Raw genomic sequence first — 23,805 nt, 5'->3', positions numbered from 1 at the left:
GCTGACAGTGCGCTTGAGCGGTTTAAGGACTCCAGGGCTACGGCCAAGTCCTTGGGCCTGTCGGCCCCGCGCCAGCAAACTGCTGCCTTTCGATCCTTTCGAGGGCAAGGAAGGGGCGCCTCCACACGTCCTGCCAGCCACGGGCCGCAGACTAACATCCAGCGCGATCGCCGTGGCGGTGCCCGGGGACTACGGCGAGGCCAGTCCACATCCACCCACGCAGCATCTGCCTCAAAGCCCTCCTAGTCCGAGCTTTCAGGCCCACGTGACGCCAGTGGGGGGCAGGGTTCGCAATCACCTCATCCACTGGCGCAACATCAATTCGGACAGGTGGGTGCTGCAAATCGTCCGAAGGGGCTACTCCCTCCCGTTCGAGGCGACCGCTCTAGCCATGCCAACGCAGTACCACCGTGTGTCGGGGGATCACTTGAATCTACTGCGAGAGGAAGTTACGGCCCTCTTGGCCAAGGGGGCCATCGAGCGCGTTCCTGGGCCAGAAGTAGGGTGTGGTTGTTTCTCCCACTACTTTCTGGTTCCCAAGAAGGGCAAAGAGGGCCTACGCCCTATCTTGGACCTGCGGAACGTCAACGGCTTCCTCCGGAAGGAGAAGTTCAAGATGCTGACACTGGCTCAGCTCTTAGCTGCCCTGGACCCGGGAGACTGGATGGTAGCGTTAGACTTTTATTTTCACATCCCAGTCCTGCCGGCCCACCAGCGCTACCTGCGGTTCACGGTAGGCCACAAGCACTTTCAGTTTACCGTGCTCCCCTTCGGCCTTACCCGCGCCCCACGGGTGTTCACGAAAGTGATGCCGGTGGTCGCAGCTCATCTCCGCAGGTTAGGGGTTTCAGTCTTCTCTACCTCGACGACTGGTTGTTGAAGGCGGGCTCGCCCCAGACTGTCGTCAGCCACCTCCAGATTACGGCCGACCTCCTGCAACTGCTGGGGTTCTCCATCACACCTGTGTCCCTCTCAGAAGCTCCTCTTCATCAGAGCGGTTCTAGACTAGGCGCAATTTCGGGTTCATCCTCCCGTACAGCGGGTTCGGGATATTCAGGCTCTGATTCCGATCTTTCAGCCCTTATCCCGAGTCTCGGTCAGGTTGACACTGCGGCTCCTGGGGCTGATGGCCTTCTGCATCCTTCTGGTGCATCACGCCAGGTGGCGGATGCGGGCTCTGCAGTGGGACCTGAAGTTTCAGTGGGCTCAGCATCAGGGCAACTTGTCCAACCATGTCTAGATCTCGGAGGGCAGTGGTGGCTCACGGACCGCGATTGGGTCAGCGGCAGATCCCGCTCCCTACCCCAACCGGAGCACATAGTTGTGACGGACACGTCCCTCCAGGGCTGACGGGGCCACATGGGAGAGGCAGACATTAGAGGCCTGTAGTCTTGGCTCCACATCAACCCTCTGGAGCTGTGGGCGATCCAGCTTGCACTGAAGCATTCCTCCCCTCTGTCCGGGGGAGTGTAGTGCAGGTGTTCACGGACAACACCACCGCCATGTGGTACTCCAACAAACAGAGCGGGTGGGGTCGTGGACCCTATGCCAGGAGGCTCTGCGCCTCTGGCAGTGGCTGGAACATCAGGGCGTGACCCTGGTGGTTCAACACCTGACAGGTTCCCTGAAAGCCAGGGCGGACAAACTCAGCCGTCGGTGCATGATGAATCACGAATGGCGTCTGAACTCAGTTGTGGTGCAAGGTCTCTTTCAGCAGTGGGGAGAGCCTTTGTTAGATTTATTCGCCACAGAAGAGAACACGCAATGTCATCAGTTCTGCGCTTTCGAATTTCCAAGGCGGCACTCGCTCTGAGACACTTTTCGTTACGAGTGGAGTCGCGGTATGTTGTACGCCTTTCCGCCTATACCACTTCTGCCCAGAGTGCTGAAGAAGATCAGACGCGACCGGGCCCAAGTCATCCTTGTGGCTCCGGACTGGGCACGAAGATACTGATATCCCGAGCTACTCAGCATGTCTGTCGATTCCCCGATTCGTCTGCCTCTTCAGGAGGAACTTCTGTCGCAGCAGCAGGGGACGGTCCTCCACCCGAACCTGTCCAGCCTCCACCTCCATGTGTGGAGATTGAGCGGCGACAGTTGAGGCCATTTGACTTGCCTCCTGAAGTCTGTGATGTGATTCTGGCAGCCAGGCGTCCCTCCACAAAATCGGTATACGCCTGCAGGTGGAACAAATTTGTGGCATGTTGCACAGCAATGGCTGTGGATCCCCTTTCTGCCCCTCTTTCTGAGGTTCTCCTCTTTCTTCTGTCTCTTGCCCAGCGGGGCTCTGCTCTGGGCACTCTAAAGGGCTACCTCTCTGCCATTTCCGCTTTCTTAAGGCTCCCTGATCAGCCCTCTTTGTTCAAGTCCCCAGTTGTAAATAATTTCTTGAAGGGCATCACTCTTATGTTTCCTCCTGTTCCTTTCGTGATGCCTCAGTGGGACTTGAACCTCGTTCTGACTTTTCTGATGTGCGCTCCTTTCGAGCCACTTCATAACTGTCCTCTTCGCCTCCGTACTCTGAAAACTGCATTCCTGGTTGCCATCACCTCTGCCAGGAGAGTGAGTGAGCTCCAGGCACTTTCTTCTAAACCTCCTTTCCTTTCTGTCCATCGGACAAAGTTGTGTTGCGGCCGCAACCCTCTTTCCTGCCCAAGGTAGTCACAGCCTTCAACATCGGGCAGTCCATCACCTTGCCCACCTTCTTTCCGCTTCCGCATCTCTTGAAAGAGGAAGAGAGGCTCCACCGTCTAGACCCAAAATGTGCGCTCTCATACTATCTGGATCGCACACGCCAGTTCCGGGTGGATGACCAACTCTTTGTTGGTTACGTGGGCGCTAAGAAGGGACGGGCGGTGCACAAATGAACCATTTCTCGATGGGTCGTCTTGCGCATCAAGGCTTGGTATTCACTGGCTAAAAAGGGGCCTCCTGTGGAGCTACTTGCCCATTCCACTCGTGCCACGGCGGCTACCACTGCCCTGGGTCGGGGAGTCCCCTTGCAGGACATCTGTCAGGCAGCTACGTGGGCCTCGCTGCACACGTTCGCAAGACACTACTCCCTGGACAGCCAAGTCTGGAGAGAAGGCTTTTTCGTCCGTTCCGTTCTCCAGGACTTTCTGGTGTGGTTATTGGTTCGCAGACCCACCACCGGGGTTGGTATTGCTGGGGCATCTATTCTAAGGTAAGGAGTCTAAAACTAACCTGTTTCTCTCAGATGCACAAGTTACTTACCTTCGGTAACGATATATCTGTAAGAAACAGTAGTTAGTATTAGATTCCACCCATCCTCCATGTTCTGCGAACCGATTTCTAGGGTTAAGGTCATCCCCCTAGTTTCATGGCACCAGTGTTGGTTTTTATCATGGCTCCGCGTTTCTGGCGCAGAAAAGCTGTGTATAAGAACTGATGTCAGCGCGCAAGGGCAGCGTCTAAGTACTCAGTCGTCATCCCGGCGCCAACGACGCCGGCGACGGACGCGGTGCCGCATACGACGCCTACCGACGCGCAGGGGTAGTGCTACGCAAAATTCTCCGGACCCAGTCTGACGCCTGGGGATATTCTAAGATAAGGAATCTAATACCAACTACTGTTAAAGATATTTTGTTACCGAAGGGAAGAACCTTGTGCTTCCCTTGTATGACTTTCAGTGCCACAGTGCCTGGCACTTATCCAAATGGTGCTGTTCCTCACCGTTCACTTCTTTCCTTTCTGTATATCTGATTTATTTGCACACTGTTCCCATATTCTCACAGTTTTTGTTTGTGATGGCTCCGCGTTGTGGCGTGGAAAAGTTCTCGAAGAAAACTGACGTCAGCACGCCAGGGTGGGGCTTATGTGACCTCGCTGTCGTTACGTCCGCGGACGAAGTCAGGGCAGAGTCACTTGGTGCCGCCCCCAGCGCGCAGTGATGCTGTGGCAAAAAAAATCCGGATCCAGTCTCACCCCTGGGGAAAATTCTACGTTAAGGAATCTGCGTTTAAAATAGTCTCTACGATGAAACCGGGGCATGGCCAAGATGGAGATCTGACCAGACGCGGGTCCTTGAGGCTCCCTGCCCCGGCTCCCGCCATCGGCCTTAATTAGCACCAGTGGTGGACCTAACGACGAGGCTTTGTCGCCCAGGAGCCGCGATCGCTCCCCTCTCCTCCAGAGCGATCCCGGTGCCAAACCGACGGAGATTGCGGTCCCAACGACTCGGCGGCCCCGGACCGCGGTGCAGGGAAATGGCGGACTCTGCGGAGCGCGGCCCGGCGCTGTGCTGAGGCCGCCCAGCACCTTGCCCTGATCGCGCAGGGACTGGTTCGAGGCGGACACTGACCTAGGGAGCACTCACCCCATCCCTGGGCGGAGAACTGTGACCGGGGTCCGGACCCGCCGCCCTCCAGCCCGGCCGCTGGTGACTGCGCCTGTCCCGCCTCCACACGGCCAGCCCGGCGGTCGTAAATCCAGGCCCCGGCTCCTTGGGCCTGCGACAGGGTGGGCCCCGCGGGCTGAACGCGGCGCCGTGCAGCGGCGGACACCGCCGAAAATCTCGGAGCTCCACGGTGCCTTGGCCCCCAGCGGACCGGAGGGGTGGGGGGGGCGCTCTCAGCGGTGCAGCTGTCAGTGGAGGTACGGACTGAGAAGCGGCCGACGCTGGGGCTAAGAGGTGAGGAGCTTTGGCGGGAAGGGGCAGAGGGAAGCTCGGGGGGCACCATCGAGCCCCCGGTGTGCGACCGGTCGGCGGTCCGGGCTGCAGCACATGTGGGTGCCCCGAACGGAGGAGGTGGGGGCTACAACCCACCAGCACAGGGGCCTGGCTCACCGGCCTACCACGCAAGGGGACCCGCGACTGGGTCCTGGGTCAAGGAGACTGCCGAGACTGGTGAAGGCCTGCACGGCGTGACCCACCCCCAGTGCACCCGGAGTGGGGGGGCAGTCGGGCCGGCAGGACCGATTTCATAGGAGAGCCCCCGGGTGCTGCACAAGGGCGCTGAACACAAGGCCCAGACAGGCCCCGCCATTCCGCATGACACCGCGCCGAGCAGGCTAGAACGTCCACGCACCACCCGAGCGGTCTGAGGTCCACAGGTTAGCCCTTGCTGCGGCGGCTGGGCCCCGAAGAGAAACACATCCAGCAGGGGAGCGGGGATGGTGTTCGGTGCTGCTCACGTGTGGTGGGGACCTGTGTTGACACCGCATACTGCCTGACGAAGGACGGTCACCCGTTCACCCCGACCTACCAAGACACAGCGGCGGACAGGTCGGTCAGCGCAGCCTGCTGCCCACAACGGTGGGTACGCGGGGTACAGTCCGTACATCTGTTGCCCCAGAGGGGGCACTGGGAATCCCGAACAGCTTGGAACCCCGGGGCCCTGGACCCCGGGCCACAACTTGGCCATGTCGTCCTCCAACCGCCGCGCGGGCCGTACTATTCCGGGCATGCTGGAGAAAGGCTCGACTAAGGGTGACGAGAGCCCTGACAAACCTGCACAGACCGCACAACCCAAACTAGGCGATCCGGGAGATGGAGAAGCTCCTGCCACGAAATCGTTCATGGAAACACTATTCGCTTCCCTCAGAGAGGACATCCAAACGCTGAAGCAGGAAATGGCGGGCGAGTACAAAGAACTACGGAAGGATGTGGATGACCTTGGGGAGCGGGTGGCCACAGTGGAATCGACGGACTCTGCCAGGGACGAGGAGGTGCATATCCTGCAGCAGGAGATAATTAGGCTCCAGGAGCAACAAAAGACCTACAGACCCACACTGAGGACCTGGAGAACCGCTCGAGACGCAATAACATACGCGTCCGGTACGTACCCAAAAAAGCAGAGGGTGAGGATGTGACAGCTTACCTACAGGGCTTATTCAGAGGCATACTGGGGGAGCCGGACGACTTCGAGATCAGGATTGATAGGGCACACAGAGTGGGCATCACTAGGCGGACGTCCAACCCCCCACCGGACATCCTCGCCTACCTCCCGGACTTCCCCCTCAAGGAACGCATCCTGAAAGCAGCCCGACAACACCAACCCATTGTATACCGTGGACAGACGGTGGAACTCTTCCAGGACCTGTCTGCCATCACCCTTCAAAAGAGGCGCGCTTTTAAGACAGTCACGGCCTTCCTGCGGCAGAAGGGGGTTCCATACTCCTGGGGACACCCCTTTCGAATCATTTTTAAGTGGAATGGATCCCTGCAGCAACTTAGGTCCTTGAGGGAGACCTGCGTTCTCCTGGGCATACCGCACGAGGAGGAGGAGTCAGGGGACGACTCCGGGATGACCCCTTCATTGTCAATGCCCCTGCCGGGCGACAGACACGGCTGGCAAAAAGTACGTCACAAGCGCCAGAAGAAGAAGATTAACAGACCAGATCCCGAAACGGGGGCCCTGGAGCACGCGGCCGCCATTCAGGAAGTGTCCAAAGACACAGCCAGTGGGCCATGAGGCATGACACTCGAAGCTTTGTGGAGCATGGCCACTATCTGGCGTGGGGGCGGGGGTGGGGGCGGGGAGCCGATGGGTTGCCGTTGCCATTGCCTACACACCACGGATACACCTTACCACGGGTCCAGGTGGACTACTGACTGGACCTGGGACTATGTTTGACCGAGACCTTTCATGGTTGGGACTAAGGGATGGGGGGTGGGCTGGGAGGGGGGAGTTGCAGATGTTCGGGTTAGGGGGGGAGTTGAGAGGGGGGAGGGAGGGGGGAGGGGGCTCTCCTTGTCCAGGGGATTTTGACCTTGCAAATGGGGTAGGCAGACAGGCTTGCGTCGGGCGAGGTGTTGCCATACAACGCGCACCCGCAGCCCAGGAGCTGGGCTTAGCTCACTCCACACTGCGCCCGCCATGACACGCCGCTTGACTGTACTTTCACTTAAAGTGCGGGGCCTTAACAACCCAGTCAAGCGCAAAGCGATATTGTCCTTCCTGGAACACTCCAAAGCTGACATTTGCCTCCTACAAGAGACACACCTAGTACCTAAGGACCATCACAGACTTAAGTCACGCTCCTTCCCTTGGCAGTTTTTCTCATCCACTCATAAAAAGGCAGCTGGGGTAGCAATATTAGTAGCCAAATCCTTTGAGGGGAGGGTCATACAGAAAGAGGCTGAGATCAAGGGGCGGCTCCTCGTCCACAGCTTACAGGTTGCGGGCCAAACAATACTAGTGGGCACTATTTACACGCCGAACGAAGGTCAGGAAAGGTTTTTACACACAGCACTAGAGGCGGCCATGGCCACCGCGCACCCGCACTTACTACTTGGTGGAGATCTCAACCTAGTATTTCACAACACAGCAGACCGCTCAGGCCAGAGGTTCGGCCAGGTCGGGGCACTCTCGACATCAGGACATACACATATTTCAGATCTAGGCCTCACTGACCTATGGAGACACTCCCATCCACATACGACAGCCTACACTTACTATTCAGCGGCCCACAAGACCTATGCGAGGTTGGACTATTTTTTGTGCTCCTCCCAACTGACGGCACAGGCTAAGGATGTAGAGATACTTCCGGCCTCATTGTCTGACCATTCGCCAGTGGTGGTGACTTTTCAGGTGGCGTCCACGCCGACACCTCAGCGACACTGGCGGCTACGAGACGGGCTTCTGCAGGTCCCAGACACACAAGAAAGACTCAAAGCTGCGATCGCTCAATTTTTGACTCACAACGCGAATGGGGACACGACTAAAACCACACAATGGGCGGCACTCAAAGCGGTCCTCCGCGGGGAGATCATATCAATCGCCGCCGCTAACAATAGGGAAAGAGCGCTGAAAAGAGCCGAACTCACTCAACGGGTGGCGGAACTGGAGCAGATGCACCAACGCACCGGGGCCGCGCGGGCGTGGCGCCAGTTGTGCACCGAAAGGAAGATGCTGGCTGCCCTGGATCAAGATGTGGCTGAATACGCTGCCATGCGCCTCAAGCACGCATACTATACCGGGGGTGACCGATGTGGGAAGCTCTTAGCGAGCAGGCTAAGAGCACAGAATCAGAGGCAGCAGGTAAGCTCCTTCCAATCCGCTCAAGGCACTCAGGTCACGGAGGATGCGGCCATTGCGGCGGCCTTCGGTAAATTTTACGCCACCATCTATGATGCAGACTTCCTCGACCCGAAAGCCGGTCCGGACTATCTGCGAGGCGCGGCGCTTCCCTCCCCAAATCAGGCGCAAGCGGACTTCCTGGATCGGCCCATTGGCCTATTTCGGCGATATCCCGCCTCAAAGTGGGGAAATCCCCAGGGCCGGATGGCTATACGGTGGCCTTCTATAAGACATTTTGCCTACAGGTTGCCCCTATACTGCATGACCTTTTCAACACGTTTGACCAGCCCGGTGCCATCTCTCCTGACTTGCTTGAAGCGGCCATCTCGGTGATCCCCAAACCCGGACGCGACCCAACCAACTGCGGCTCCTACCGGCCTATCTCCTTGCTGAACGTAGATCTGAAGCTTTACACCGGTATACTCGCAAGTCGCCTAGCACCTTACATGCAGCAATTAGTGAAGCCTGACCAGTCAGGCTTCATCCCACAAAGGCAGACTAGCGACAATACCCGGCGGGTCCTCCATCTCATCGAGGCCGGTTCACGTACGAGACCGGGTTGTATGTTCCTCACTATCGATGCAGAAAAGGCATTTGATAAGGCGCACTGGCCTTACCTTGACCAGGTGCTGCGGCACTTCGGGTTCGGAGAAACCCTCCGACACCGTATATTTAATTGCTATCGCCGACCCAATGCAGCAGTGCGAGTTAATGGCCATACCTCCCCGAGATTTGACATTGGCAGAGGCACCCGGCAGGGCTGTCCACTCTCCCCCCTCCTGTTCGCGCTCTATATGGAGCCGATGGCGCAGAGAGTGCGGCACCATGAACTCATCTCCGGCATTCCCTTTGGCGGAGACACGTACAAAATTAGTTTGTACGCGGACGATATCCTGTTGTCTCTCACCAACCCGAAGCAGTCACTGCGGGCGCTCTTTGCGGAACTCCACGTCTTCGCACTGGCGTCGGACTTTAAGATAAATGAGGCGAAATCGGAGGCCCTGAATATCTCGTTGCTACCGGAGACCCTGGAAGAGGTCAAAGCGGAGTTCCAAGTGCAGTGGTCTGACACCTCCATCTCCTATCTGGGTGTCCTCCTGGCTCCGACGGTGCAGGACACCGCGGAGACCAACTACGTGACACTCACTAAGAAAATCCGAGACCAGTTAAGGCGTTGGAAACCCCTCACGCTGTCCTGGCTCGGCCGGATTGCGGCTGTTAAAATGATGTTGCTGCCCCAGATTCTATACTTGTTCCAGGCGCTTCCACTGCGACCGCCGACCGGGTGGCTTCAGAAAACACAATCTGAGTTAGCGCGGTTTGTCTGGAACGGCCGACCCCCGCGGTTTAAGCACACTTTTGCTACTTTACCCCCTGAGCACGGTGGAGTTGGCATCCCCGACCTCACGTTATACTTCCAAGCGGCACAACTGCGCACGCTAGTGGAGTGGCATCAACTAGAGTCGGGTAAGCACTGGCTCTTCCAGGACCAGGCAGTGGTCGGCCGCCCACTGCAGGGTATCCCATTCCTCCCACGGTGTCATAGACCTCCCAACCTGTATGCCTCAAAGATCACGAGCACAGTCCTCGAGGTATGGGACAGGGTGGCCGTGGCTAAAAGACTGACCACCTTTCCCTCGCCGATGACTCCGATATTCGATAACCCAGACTTCACACCGGGTCTGGACGCTAGGGCTTACGCGGCATGGAGAGTGACCCCCTGCAGGGATGTGGGACACATGTTTGACCTCAAGGGTATCCTTCCGTTCCACAAAGTGAAAGAGGACTATGGCATTGCCCAGACGGATCGCTTACAATATCTGCAGGTGCGAAATTGGGCCCTTCACCCCTCGATCCAGCCAGGAGCTCAACGACACCTCACACCCTATGAGCGATGGCTGCTGACCCGCACATCGGACAAAAAGTTAATCTCAGACCTCTACCAACAGTTACTCCTCACCAACGTTCACACATACAGCGCAGGGAGGGCTAGATGGGAGAAGGACCTGGGGCGCCAACTCACATTGAAGAAGGGAAGGGGTTTATTACAGAGCCAGACATTCGGCACACCATACGGGCCTCATTGAGACCATGACCAAAGTCGCCACATACTGGTATGATACACCCGAGAGGTTGCACCGGTGGGAACCCCAGGTTAGCGACCGCTGCTGCAGGGGCTGCGGGGAACTGGGGACATTAGAACATTTGTTGTGGGGCTGTGACAGACTCCGTCCATATTGGACTCCTATTCTGGATCTAATAGACTCTCATCTAGACACGCAGCTACCTCGATTCCCAGCCTACATTATACTGGGCCTCCCTAACGCTCTCATGTACCCCCTGAAATCCTGGAGGGGGAAACTGATCGCACTGGCCCTGGGGGCGGCAGTTCAGAACATAGTAGCCCACTGGAGGGCTGTCCAGGCCCCGCAACAACTGGGTTGGCTGCATCGTCTCTGGGCGATTCTGGGAATGGAGAAGCTGTCGTTAGCCTCAGCGGGGAGGGGGGCAGACTTTTCAGCACTATGGCAACCCTTCCTTACCCTGCTGACTGGGGAATTCAGGGAATTGAGCTGTCCCCGTTATCTGCGGCTGCTGCGACTTGCAGATACCCCACTCCCGGAGCCCAAGACACACTCACACAGGCGCAGAGGCCCAGCACGCGCGGCGCCGACGGGCTCGTAGAGAGTCAGTGATGACCTGTGGCCCCATGCTCGACTAATGGACAAGGAGAGGGGAGGGAACGGGAGGGGGGAGGGACCCCAGGGGTTGTTTTGTCCTGTGTTGGGGATTCCTGCTAGTTCTCGCATTGTTATTGGCTCCGCTTGCACCTCTATGGCACCTCTTTTGACGCGGCTGGCCCGGATGGGTTGTAGGCGGCTTGCTGTGTTAATAGTGTAGGCCCCTGTGTCAGCACATTGGGAATAAGCAGTGACTCTGTCTTAGGCCGCCTCCTCTCGAGGCCGGCGCTGATGATTTTGAGAGGTGCTTTGCGCTTATTTTCTGCTCAATAAAAAGATTTAATACTAAAATAGTCTCTACCAGATACGCCATTACCGAAGATAACTTGTACATATGGCTGCTTCACTTACATCTCGGGAGAATCGACTCCCTAGGCTGTATGGGAGTCCTACTCATGCAGGGGCACCCTCAAACTTAGAACCAAGCCCTCTTCCTTCAGGATTGCAAAGGACTGCTATAGGGGTGACTTATAGGTTTTAGGTGCAGTGACCCTACATATTGGAAACCTTTATCTTTAGTAAGTGGTGCTAGCACCAGCTTACACAGGCTGCAATGGCAGACCTGTAGTTCCATTTTGAATGGTCTCCTGTGGGTGGCATAATGCATGCTTCAGCCCATGAGGGATCTCTGGGGTACCTATGCCCTGGGTACCTTAGTACCATATAGTAGGGACTGATAAGGGTGCCCAAGTATCCAATCCGGGATGTACCTAAGTACTGAACGTAACTATTTAAGGGAGAATGCAGAGAGACTGGCGTCCTGATAAGCAGTCAAACTAGTCAATAGCAGCCTAGCACCTGGCAAAAAGTGGGGGTAACCATAAAAGCAGATCCTACAGTCCTTCAAAGACCCACCAGCTTGCTTTTGGGAATCCACGTCTGGAGCTGCAGATAGTCTTGCCAGCAACTGACATCAGCATGTAGGAGGTGCTCTTTTATAGGGCTCACATGCCACTTCTGGAGCAGAACGGCGTCCGTGTGGGTCCGCACTGCTCTACCTTTTGGAGTGCAGAAGTGCTACGAAAACTGTTTCTGTATCCAGTCTGACACCAGTGTAATATTCGAAAGGTGATGGATCTGCGGCTAGCTAGAGTTTGTACCAGATAGAGCTTTACCTAAGGTGAGTAACTTATTCTTTTTGCTAATAAACTCAACATAATTTGAGGAATTTTCAGGGGGGAAAAATGAATATATATATTTGAATAAAATATGTTCCAAACGCACCGGCTCTGTTCCAGCTCATTTGCCAGTGATCAAGAGCTCTTAAGCTCGAAACGCGTATGGCTACTGCAAAGGACTTGGGCAGGGTGTACAGCCTACTGCCTGTGGCGTCGTGAGCGGAAACCCTTCCTTGTGTGGTGGCTCTACTTGTGGCAACTTGTGGAGAGAATACTGAGCGGCTTGCTAGGTCGCGGAGCTGCCCCGCCGCTGTTGCGGATCCTGGGTGTTGGTTACCACGAACACCAGTGGAAAGGAGGGGGCCTGAGCCACGGGTTATTTTTGGGAAGCTGGAGCCATGTTGCAAGTACCTTTGCCCTAACGGGATAACATTGAGTGTGGTGGAATGAGCGAGGCACTTGCTTGGATGAACTACGGAGTCAGCAGGCATATTAAGACTACGACTACCAGCATGCTTGCAGTGACGCCCACATGGGCTGGACTCTTGATTTGAATAAAATATGTTCCAAACGCACCGGCTCTGTTCCAGCTCATTTGCCAGTGATCAAGAGCTCTTAAGCTCGAAACGCGTATGGCTACTGCAAAGGACTTGGGCAGGGTGTACAGCCTACTGACTGTGGCGTCGTGAGCGGAAACCCTTCCTTGTGTGGTGGCTCTACTTGTGGCAACTTGTGGAGAGAATATATATATATATATATATATATATATATATATATATATATATATATATATATATATTTTTTTTTTCTTTTCAGCAGACTGTGATCTCATTGTGTGTTCAAAAGGGCTTTTTAGGTCTTGTCTACTAGAGAGTGCATGCGCTGTCTATTGGCAGACATATTGTGGCCTTACCCAGAAAGTACAGATTCTTAGAGCCCGCCCATTGCTTACCATTGGTTGACTTTCATTTGCCTGCTTCATATTCTTAGCCCAGCGTGTCAGTCTTTGTTTGTCCCTCCCATAAAGCATTGCCTCTTTACCATTTACTTAGATCGGCTGACTTCTGTGCTTCCACTGCTTGTTTTTCAATCACTCCATATTTTTGAGGATTAAACACTCTGTTTTCCAGCTCTCTCTTGTGTACTTCTCTCCCCCTTCATTCTGTGTTGCTGTCTATCGTCTGTTTCCTTCTCACTACCCCACTTCACATTACGCTCTCCCTTGTTTAAACCTAAAACTCCCTGGTTGCTTTCTCGCTCGTTTACTTCTCCTCTTCATTCTATTTGTCATTTGCTCCCCCTGCACTCCACTTTTGTTTCATTGTTTTATCCGCTTCACCTCCAACCGAGCCTGTGTGTTGTTTCTGCCCTAGTCCTCTCTCCTGTGTTGCCTTTGCCAACATGTTGATACCTCACCTGCCCTCTCTGTTGCTTTTGTCTTTTGATTAACTAAAGGAAAAGTGAATGATTATTTTTGTACGCGCACGCATCTGTGGTTCGTGTGTCTACAAAATGACACACATCTGTGTTAAAGGCTTTTTGAAAAATTCATTAGCCATGTTGTACAGCACCGGAGATTCATTCAAACTTTTTGATTTAGGCCCTCTCCACAGGACCTCTGCCTTGTAGAAGTACTGCTTTTGTTTTATTCAAAATGCGACAGATCTGCGGTTAGAAGTATCCATCAGAACTAATTGCTTACATTTTGTAACCCTCTTTCTGGTGGATGCTCTTATCTAAACGTGGATTGCTCACTGCCCCCCACCTCCCGGTTTTGTGGCGTGGCCTCTTTAACACTTACAAGGTCCAAAGTTAGAAATCTGCACACTGTCACCTTCAATTTATCTATGCTCCGCATCTGAAGATGTGGAAAGGGAAGAGACAGAAAATTGACAATTGCATGAAGATGTGGCTCTTTTATGCTACTCCACTCTATATGCTCCTGTGCAATGAAGAGCCAATGTGGGGTTTTTTGGAGCAGTGTTGTCAGATTTGGCATATCTTGTCGTGCACCTCTGAACTATTCAAAAGATGAGGTACCTGCGGTTAGATAATGTATCCACCAGAAGGGGCTCTTTTGAAGTTCAGTAACTTGTTATTATTGATCATGGTTCTTAGATTATTAAATATTTTGTTTGTTTTTTTTGCTTCCATTATTAGGTAAAATATTTTCTTCCTGTCAAACTTTAGGAGCAGCTTATCATCAAAGTTGAACTATTATAGTCATTGCTATAAACTGAACATGTCTAACTTTAGGACATTCACTCTTGCAGATAAAAATCCCTTCCTTTTCGGAGACCCTGTCTGCCTTGAATGTAGTGCAGGTTGCTGGGGGATCAAAAAGCCTTTTTGCAGGTACATTTTCTCATGTCAAACTAAGTCTGGTAATGTCTACTATACATTTAAATTCATGAATCCATGTTAAATTTCCAAATGAAGTTACTGTGAGCTCTATTTCTAATTCTTTGTATTTGTTTACAGTCACAGTGGAGGGTAAAGTGTATGCTTGTGGAGAAGCCACCAATGGAAGGCTTGGTTTAGGTATATCCAGTGGTACTGTGCCTATACCCCGGCAGATAACAGCTCTTAGTAATTATGTAGTGAAAAAGGTTGCTGTTCATTCAGGTAAAGATAACTTTTCTGTTCCTTTTCCCTTCATAAATAAATAGGCTATTGTATTTTCAGATATTGTTTATGTATGTTTGTTAAAAGCATTGTATTATTTTTCTCCTGTATATTTTATGTGATTTGTATGAACACAAAACTAAAAGTATCTTTGAAATTTGGATTTTACCTTGAAATTTTGAGCTCATGCACTCACGAGGTAAAGAGTTTTCAAAAATAATTTGCTTCTAATGGATATGCCTTACATCAGATTCCTCATCTTAGAAAAATCCCCCATGACATCCGAATGGAGTTGGGATTTTTCAGTTCTCCTCATCACTGGAAATTTAGGTTCAATTTTAGGTCTGGTGTTATTTAAGGCCTTTAGCTGTCCCCAAAAACTCATTAAAATTACTTACATCTACATACATACATACATACATACATACATACACACAGGGGCTATCATTCAGCCTTCTTCCATTCATCTGTTCAACTGCTATTCACATTTTGCTTTGGTCTGCCACAGCATACATCATAGGGACAATGAGTCAGCCTAATTCAGCCATTGGCTTCCCTTGCTGTGACCTTATTTAGCTTGTGCACAATGTACACAGCAGCTTCAGAAGTGGCCCCCTTCAGGGACTGACACTGGTGGACATACAGGTCCTTATTTATTGGCAGCTTCCCAGACGCTGCTACTCTGGTTTTGCTTTTGCTTATTGTGTGCTGCTTGCCACATGGGGCACTGCAAGTAGGAGCCACCTTAGAAATGGCCTTTCAAGACCGTTCCAAGAAGGCTGCCTGTGGATGCATGCAGGCACACTGGTTGCCAATTTTGATTTTTGTTTTGTATTTTGCCCTATACTTAAAACAATTCCAAGAAAGCCAGTTGTGAGTGTGCAAACAAGCTGAGCACAAGTGTCCATCACTGAATGCATTTTTTTCTAATTTACTAATAATTATTCACTGATGGTCGTTGTGCCTCTAAATGCATCCGCACCCAGAGGCACTTCTTAAACTTTATGAAATGAGTAGTGGCAAAGCTGATAAGCTGGCAGTCAATGCCAGACCTAGAAGCTTTGTCAATGCTTGTTTTCTGTGTACCACAGAGATTGGGATATAGAGCTTCTTTACCATTTTAGCCATATTTTCCTATGCACATTGGGATGTTTGATGCTTGTAAGAAGTGTATGTCCGCATCTGGCGTTTGGTTTAGAGCCCCGAAACCTCTATGCACAGTTGATATTTTAGGAACCAAGACCCCAGCTCTCAAAGTCATCTTAATACAGACAACAAGTGTTGCAGTGAGCGGTTTTACTCTAGTAAATGCAGGCAGCGGGTCTGTTAGAGTAGGTAGTTAACAGCACAGAGAGAGGCAATACAACAAAAGAAACCCAATAATCCCACCCACCCTTCCCGTCCACCAAACAGAATAAAGTAGAAAGGGAAAAAGGGAATTGTGAAGCACATTAAGGCTATGAGTCCTGCGCAAACAGCTCACCTGTGGGATTTGCATATCGGCCAGGCGTAGTAGTCAAAGGTGTCTAGGGCAAGTCAGTTCCCTGAACTCAGTTATGAGCAACGTTAGGAAAAGGCGCCATGGCTCAGGGAACTCGGACCCCCTGCCCGCCAGAGTGAGTGTCAGTTTCTCCATCCCTAACACAAGCCAGAGTCTCTACAGCCATCCGGAATGTGGTGGGGGCTGGGGAGATTGCCAGTGTGTAAGTATATTGTGAGTAGCCGCCCCTGAGGCGATTGCGATCAGTCGCCCTCTTCGGGACGTTGCTGGGTACATTAGTGGGTTGGGTAAGCCTAAGAGGATGTAGGCTGGGAATCGTGGAAGTTGTGTGTCAAGGTGAGCATCTATTTCGTCTAGGATTCGGGACCAATACGATTGGATGCGGATGCAGCTCCACAATAGATGTTCCAGTGTACCCACCTCCCCGCAGCCCCCCCAGCACAAGGCACTCTGACGGGAGTCGAAATGATGGAACCGTTCCGGCGTGTAGTACCAGTAGGTTACTACCTTGGACAGTGTCTCGGTGAGGCCTGTTTGGTACACTGGATGCTGAGCCCTATAATAAATACTGTCCCACCCCTTGTGAGTGAGAGTGCGGCCTAACAGCCCGATTCATCATTGTCCCGTTTTGCGAGTCCTTAATAGCGATTATTAAGGAATCGCTATTAAGGACTTGCAAAACTGGATTCATGTAGGAATTGCTAAATAAATTGCGGTTCCTACACATGGGTAGTTATTCCTTATTTGCGATTAGCAATTTGCTAATCGCAAATAAGGATGCGATTTCAAGGGTGCTAGGGGTGTCCAAAGGACACCCTGTAGCACCCCTGAAATGTAAATTTAGACTTATGTTGCGCACACACATGTCCAAAGGACATGTGTGTGTGTAACATACAACTGAGAAAAATGCACTTTTGTGCATTTTTCTCAGTTTTCGCTATTTACCACGAAGTCAGACTTCGCAGTAAATAGCGGCAAAAAATAGCGATTTCGCAATTTATTAATGGTTCATGAATAGCATTTAAGGAATCTCAAACTGAGATTCCTTAAATGCGATCGCACTTTGAAAAATCGCAATTTTTTGCAATTTTTCAAATTGCGAGTTCATGACCCATTGATGAATTCCAAATGCCATTTTTGCGGGTGCAAACTGCTGAATTCTGCGATTCGCATCAATTGCGCCCGCAAAAATGCTTCATGAATCTAGCTGTAAGTCTCTTTCCCATCGTGCCCGCCCTGCATTATATGTGTGTACAGTGGTGAGAAATAAGTGCTTGTAGAGGTCTGAAAAGAGTTTTTGGTCGGTGGATCGAGGGACAAGCCACTTCTCGTACGTGGTCAATAGTCGCTGGGCACCGGGTTTGACTTGTGGTTGGAGAGCCCAGTGTCTGAGCTGCAAATAGGATAGCCCCTCCGTAATACCGTAATCCGTCCTGAGTCGTGGGAATGGAATGATTCCTTCTAGGTCAAATTGATGATCTAGCGCTCTGCAAGGAGTGGGACACCAGTGTGTAAAGGCCTTGGCTACTGTACCTGGGTGGAACTCTGGGTTATTAAATAGTGGCTTGAGTGGGGAGGGGAACGTAGTCAGCTCATTTTCAGTAGCAGCGCGATCCCAGGCTTCCATCGTAGTGCCCGTAATGTAAGAGGCATAGAGGTTAGGTGGCCTATGTGCTTTATGAGGGAAGGGGATACCCTGCAAGGGTGTACCGGCTACTGCCTGGTCTTGAAACAGCCAATGCTTCTCAGATTCGAGACAGCTCTACTCCACTAAGTAGCGAAGCTGTGAGGCGTAAAAGTAGAGCTGTAAGTCGGGGACCCCAACGCCACCTCGCTCCAGTTGCAGAATTGCTATGGTATGTTTAAACCTGGGTGTGCGGCCCTGTGAGAAAGTGGCTCTATATTGGACCAAAGTAAGGTACAGTGTGTATAGAGACCACAAACCCCAGAGGTAGAACAGAGGTTAAAGTCAGGGCTGACCTTACCCTCAAAAGTGGTAGCTTGGTCGAGCAGTAAGGCAGTACCAGAGGACAGTGTAAAGCATTTGTTGTACAGACTCAGTCAGCAAAAGGTTTCACACACTCAAGGACTGAACTCCAGGCCAATTGTTTTTATATCAAATGATATAGTTGTTTTTATTTTTAGAACCAACAGGTATAAAAATATACTTTAGTAAACCCGGTTAGGATTACTTTTGCGAGTCAGTATTGGGCTATAAGGTACAGTCCTGGCTTCTCTCCTGGTCACAGGTGAGTACTTCGGAATTCGGTATTTGGCTTGTTTTATAGGAAATATTTTAGAGTTTCAAAACTTCACACTTAGAAGATTTTTCGAGTCAAACCAGTCAATGTTATCCTATGGCAGGAAAGTGAGTTATCAGGTTCGAGGTGAGTACTCGACTGGTAGAGTTAAGGTTCTTGGCATAGACTCAGGGGTCCCCCATGGTCAGGTAGGTACAGTTGGTACACCCTCAGCGGCAAAGGGGCAGCCGGTGCTGAGGTAGTTAGACCCAATGTTATACAGTGAGAGGCTGTGCCTTTGGTTGGTGGCTGCTGGCTAGCAGGCCAAGTGGCTGTGGGAGCTGGGCTCCTGGTCACTTGCTCAGGGCAAATGGGGAAGTAGGATAGGACACAGGGTGCACAGCCAGAGGCACTCGGGCGGCTGGGTGCCGGGTGCTTTTGAGCCGTCGGGCGCTCAATGTTATTCAATGGGAAAGGTAAAAAACGAACAAAGGCTGCAGACTCGGGGACGGTGATTCTTCAGGTGCGACCACCACTTCGAGAGGTAAGTTGGGATCTTGGAGAAGAGGTAGGTATCCCAAAGAAAGGCACAGGGAGCTGCAAGGCGCCGGGTGCAGGGGTGTCTTTGGGTGTCGGGAAATCTTACCCTCAGCTGGTCGCGGTTAGAGGGGTCCCTGGTTCTGAGGCTGCATGCGTCGTCTGGTTCATCGAGGGGGGGTCTTTGGGCACTGGATTTTGGGCCCCAGTTATCCGGGGAACGTCCTCATGGTCTTGGATCACTCGGGCATGGGCCGAGCTCGGTGGGTGCAGAGTGGGTTGGTCTTGTGCTTCCTGGCTGACACCAGGGGTATGGTTGTTAAAGCAGAGCCTCTGCTTATGGGAGTCCCAGTCTTTAAGAGGGTCAAGGCAGGCAGGTCCTCCGGGTGTCCCAAGATTGCTGTTAGCAGGAGTCACCGGGATTAAGCAGGAGCAGGTTCCACGATCGACAGGCCGGTAGGGCTGGGGCCAAGTCAGTTGGTGTTGTCCTGTTGTGAGCAGCTGCACAGCATGTCTTCTTCTTCTTCTTGATCTACTTTCTTCTTTTCTTATCAGGATCTGAGGAAGGAAGGAAGGTTCAAGGAGCCCCCAAATACTGAATTTAGGGGCGTTACAGGTAGGGCAAGGGCAGGGACCAATAGGTTCCTGTCCTGGGGTGGGTACACCCCCTAGTCTTCTCCTCTCCGGTGGGAACGGGGCAGGAACCTAGCTGTGATTGGGCAGGGCTCCCCATCTTCAAGATGGCCGGAGCCCGGGGTCGTGCTTCACCTCGCCTCTCCCACCTTAGGGGTGGGTTTGGCATAGGCTGGCACACCCCCCTTCCTGACGTAGTGTTTCCCGCCAGTCTTCCCTCCCAGACTGGGGGTCAGAACGGGTGGGGGTCAGTGGCTGGGTACAGCAAATGGTCTGGAGAAGATCACAGAGGCGGCAGGCCTTTGAAGCTTCCCCCTGCCCATTCTGGGGGAGGAGACCTAGCACCTCGGCCAGGATGTGCCTTGTTGCGGGCCCAGGAGAGCGGGCGGCTCTCCACCCAGGGGTCCAGTAACATGTCTGCCGTGTGGCAGCCTCTTAGTCCAGACGTGGACTGTAGGTTAGGCTTCAGGGGCATCTCGAAGATGCCCTCTGGTGCATTTTACATTAAATCTCACACTGGCATCAGTGCAGGTTTAATGTGCTGAGAAGTTTGATACCAAACTTTTCAGTCTTCAGTGAAGCCATCATGGTGCTGTGGAGTTTCGTAGTGACGACCTCCCAGCACCATATACTCTTAATGGCAGCACTGCACTTGCAGTGCCCAGGAATGGCCCTGGATACTGTATGGTAACAGGGCTCATGCACCTGTGCCCACACCACTGGCATACAGCACCCCGCTAGAAGGGTGACTGATGTATGCCAGGGCAGTGGGTTTGTGGGCATGACACACAGGGATGTGTACCATGTCGACTCTTTGTTTCGTTCTGTACTTAGACACTCAGCCTGCAAAGGCAGTGTGTGGGTGTCCGGGTACAGGGCCCTTAAGGGTGGCACAATAAGTGCTGCAGCCCTTAGGGGTCTTCTCTGGTCACCATGCCCTGGGTACCATTTACTAGGGGCTCATAGGTGGCCAGAGATGCCAATTGGGTTTTAGTTTCAACACAGTTTTAGGGAAGGAAACCAGGCCCTGGGTACCTGGTTGGCAGGAGCCCAGGGCACATTCAGTCAAAGCACATCAGCAGTTCAGCAAAATGTTTGGGGCATATCAATGCAATAAAGATGACACTTTCTCACAGGCCCTGCCATATAAAGCGCGCTAAGTCTGATTGGGTTTGCTGGATCCAGCCTGTTGAGGGACGCAGAGGGAGTGTCTGGAAGAGGTATAGGATCTGGGGAAGTATGGTCATCTTGGTGGCCGCTATCCTACCTAGCCAGGAGAGAGTGTGATGTTCTATTGGTCTAATTCTTTACAGATGTGGGTGCGAAGCCTCTTGTAATTGGCAGTGATGGTGGCGGGGATAGTAGCACCTAGTTGCACTCCTAGGTATAGTATTGTAGATGTAGACCACTGTATTGGATGTTCTTCTCGAATGTGAGCCATTGTGTGCGGTGTGAGGGAGATATCTGAAAGAAACAGGTTACTATTAGATTCCCTACCTTAGAATACCCCCAGGCATCAGACTGGATCCGGAAACTTTTGCGTAGCAGTACCTCTGCGCGTCGGTAGGCGGTGTCTGCGGCTCCGAGTCTGGCGTCGTGGGCGCCGGGATGACGTTGCCAGAGTGCTTAGACGCCGCCCTCGCGCGCTGACGTCAGTTCCTATTTTTTCCGCGCCAGCAAGCGCCGATCCGGGAACAGTGGTACCCTTAGTCACTTTTTGAGTAAACTTTTTGGATCATTTTTGATCATTTTTCGAAGTCGAACGACTCCGACAATGCCGTTAGGGATGCCCGGGTTTAAACCCTGCGTCGACTGCAACCGACTGATGTCGGTTACCGACCCCCATCGCCGGTGTCTTCATTGCCTGGGGCCCGACCACGATGACAAGTCATGCCCCGACTGCCGGGACTTGACGTCGAAGGCTAGGCGGGAGCGGTCCCGCAAGCGCCTTGAGCTCCGGAAGTCGGCCCGCACCGTTCGAAGTCCCGGTCCGGAAGGAGGTCGAGGGACTGGTCGCGGGGCCAGAGTCATCACGGCTCGGAAAATCGTCACCACTCCTCGAGCTCCAAGTCCTCAGGCAAGAGGGACAAGAAGTCAAAGAGGCGACATTGCTCTTCCGACGCTCACGCGACGCGGCCGGGTGTTCGGGCGGCTCCGCGGGAGCCGTAGGCGTCGCAGCCTGTTCCATACCCGCCGGTCCCTGGGCAGCACTCGACGCCAGAGGAGATCGAGGCGTTCCTCACGGCCATGAGGTCGCTCACTCCTCAGTCAGGTTCCGCGGCGCCTTCGGGCCAAGCGGCCCCGACTGGGAGCCCAAGCGGGCCGGGTGCTTCGGCCCCGGCGCCGTCGACTCTGGTCCCGACGACGCAGGGCACCGCCGGATCCGGGTAGTTGCCTGTCGACCTGCGCCGGCCCCCAGGGTGTCGCCCCCGGCACGGTCCCAGTACGTCGTCATCCCCGGTCCTCCTCTCGATCTGGGTCCGGCGCCGGTGCGGCGACGCTCGACGCCGCTCTCTACACCGATGGGAGATTTCTACTTCTATGCCCCGGCCCCATCATTTGTCCCTGAGTACTAGGAGATGGGTGGCGAGGCGGATTGGGAGGGGTCTGAGGACCCTCTGGCACATGAGTGCCAGCCTTATCAGGACTGAGCAGGTGAGCTAGGGGACGCCAGTGGTCTGGACACCTCACCAGACACTAGTTTTGTCTCCCCTCCTATTGTGGCTTCGGAGGAGGGGGCTGCCTATAGAGTGGTGTTGACGCGGGAGGCCAAGGCCTTATCCCTTGAACTCCCCGTCGCGGCCGTGAGGACTAACCTCCTCACTGAGGTCCTTAAACCGCAAGCAAGTTCTTCGGAGCCTCTGTTGCCGTTTAATGAGGCCTTATGTGACATTCTTTTGGGCACCTGGTCCAGGCCAGCTACAGGTCCCCCTGTAGATAGGAACGTGGCCAGACGCCACCGCCCGGCTCCGGCGACCCTTGCTTCCTGTCCACCCACCCTACCCCCGAGAGTCTGGTCATCCAGGCCTCCAACTCCGAGACAGCATTTCCGACGGCTCCCCCGATCGGGAATCCAAGAGGTACAAACAGTATGGCAAAAAGATGTTCTCCCTGAGTTTTGGGTTGCGGTCCGTTAACACCGCGTGCCTCTTGGGCCGTTATACCCACTCTCTGTGGGACACAGTCGCGGACGTGCTGCCACAATGTCCGGAGGAGGCCCGGACTAAACTCGCCCAAGTCCTTGTGGAGGGTCGAGATGCGGCACGGTACTTCATCCAAAGTGTGCTGCCACAATGTCCGGAGGAGGCCCGGACTAAACTCGCCCAAGTCCTTGTGGAGGGTCGAGATGCGGCACGGTACTTCATCCAATGTGGGCTGGATACAATGCACTCGCTAGGTAGAACGATGGCAACGACGGTGGCGATTCGTCGCCACGCCTGGCTGAGGTCCACCAACTTTTCAGCTGATGTCCAAAACACCCTTATGGACATGCCGTTTGATGGCCGTCTCCTTTTTGCCGACAAGGCAGACAGTGCGCTTGAGCGCTTTAAGGACTCCAGGGCTACGGCAAGTCCTTGGGCCTGACGGCCCGCGTCAGCAGCCTGCTGCTTTTCGCTCCTTTCGTGGCCAAGGAAGGGGCACCCCCACACGTCCTGCCAGCCACGGCCCGCAGACTAATATCCAGCATGGTGGTGGACGTGGTAAACGCCGTGGCGGTGCCCGGGGACAGCACCGAGGCCAGTCCACATCCACCCCCGCATCATCCGCCTCAAAGCCCTCCTAGTCCGAGCTTTCAGGCCCACGTGATGCCAGTGGGGGGCAGGGTTCGCCATCACCTCCTCTACTGGCGCAACATCACATCGGACAGGTGGGTGCTGCAACTCGTCCGAAGGGGCTACTCCCTCCCCTTCGAGGCGACCCCTCCAGCCATGTCACCGCACTACCACCGCGTGTCGGGGGATCACTTGAATCTTCTGCAAGAGAAAGTTACGGCCCTCTTGGCCAAGGAGGCTATCGAGCGCGTTCCTGGGCCAGAAGTAGGGTGTGGTTGTTACTCCGACTTCTTTCTGGTTCCCAAGAAGAGCAAAGGGGGGTCCTACGCCCTATCTTGGACCTGCGGAACGTCAACAGCTTCCCCCGGAAGGAGAGGTTCATGATGCTGACACTGGCTCAGGTCTTAGCGGCCCTGGACCTGGGAGACTGGATGGACTTGCATGACGCTTATTTCCACATCCCAGTCCTGCCGGCCCACCGGCGCTACCTGCGGTACACGGTAGGCCATGAGAACTTTCAGTTTACCGTGCTCCCCTTCGGCCTTACCAGCGCCCCACGGGTGTTCACGAAAGTGATGGCGGTGGTCGCAGCTCG

General features: G+C 53.6%; 1 protein-coding gene across 5 annotated transcripts in view; it reads left to right on the top strand.

The window, feature by feature from the left end:
* HERC2 (HECT and RLD domain containing E3 ubiquitin protein ligase 2) overlaps positions 1-23,805 on the top strand; it is a 1,676,463-nt gene that overhangs the window by 876,378 nt on the left and 776,280 nt on the right. For all 5 annotated transcript variants that reach the window (XM_086934186.1, XM_086934185.1, XM_086934187.1 and 2 more), the window contains exons 58-59: positions 14,175-14,256; positions 14,383-14,526. In XM_086934186.1, the coding sequence (XP_086790312.1) occupies positions 14,175-14,256; positions 14,383-14,526 (226 nt within the window). The remainder of the gene's footprint in view (positions 1-14,174; positions 14,257-14,382; positions 14,527-23,805) is intronic.

The sequence above is a fragment of the Lissotriton vulgaris genome, chromosome 8, assembly GCF_964263255.1.
Source record: "Lissotriton vulgaris chromosome 8, aLisVul1.2, whole genome shotgun sequence".
NCBI lineage: Eukaryota > Metazoa > Chordata > Amphibia > Caudata > Salamandridae > Lissotriton > Lissotriton vulgaris.
This window is presented reverse-complemented; position numbering and strand designations above follow the sequence as displayed.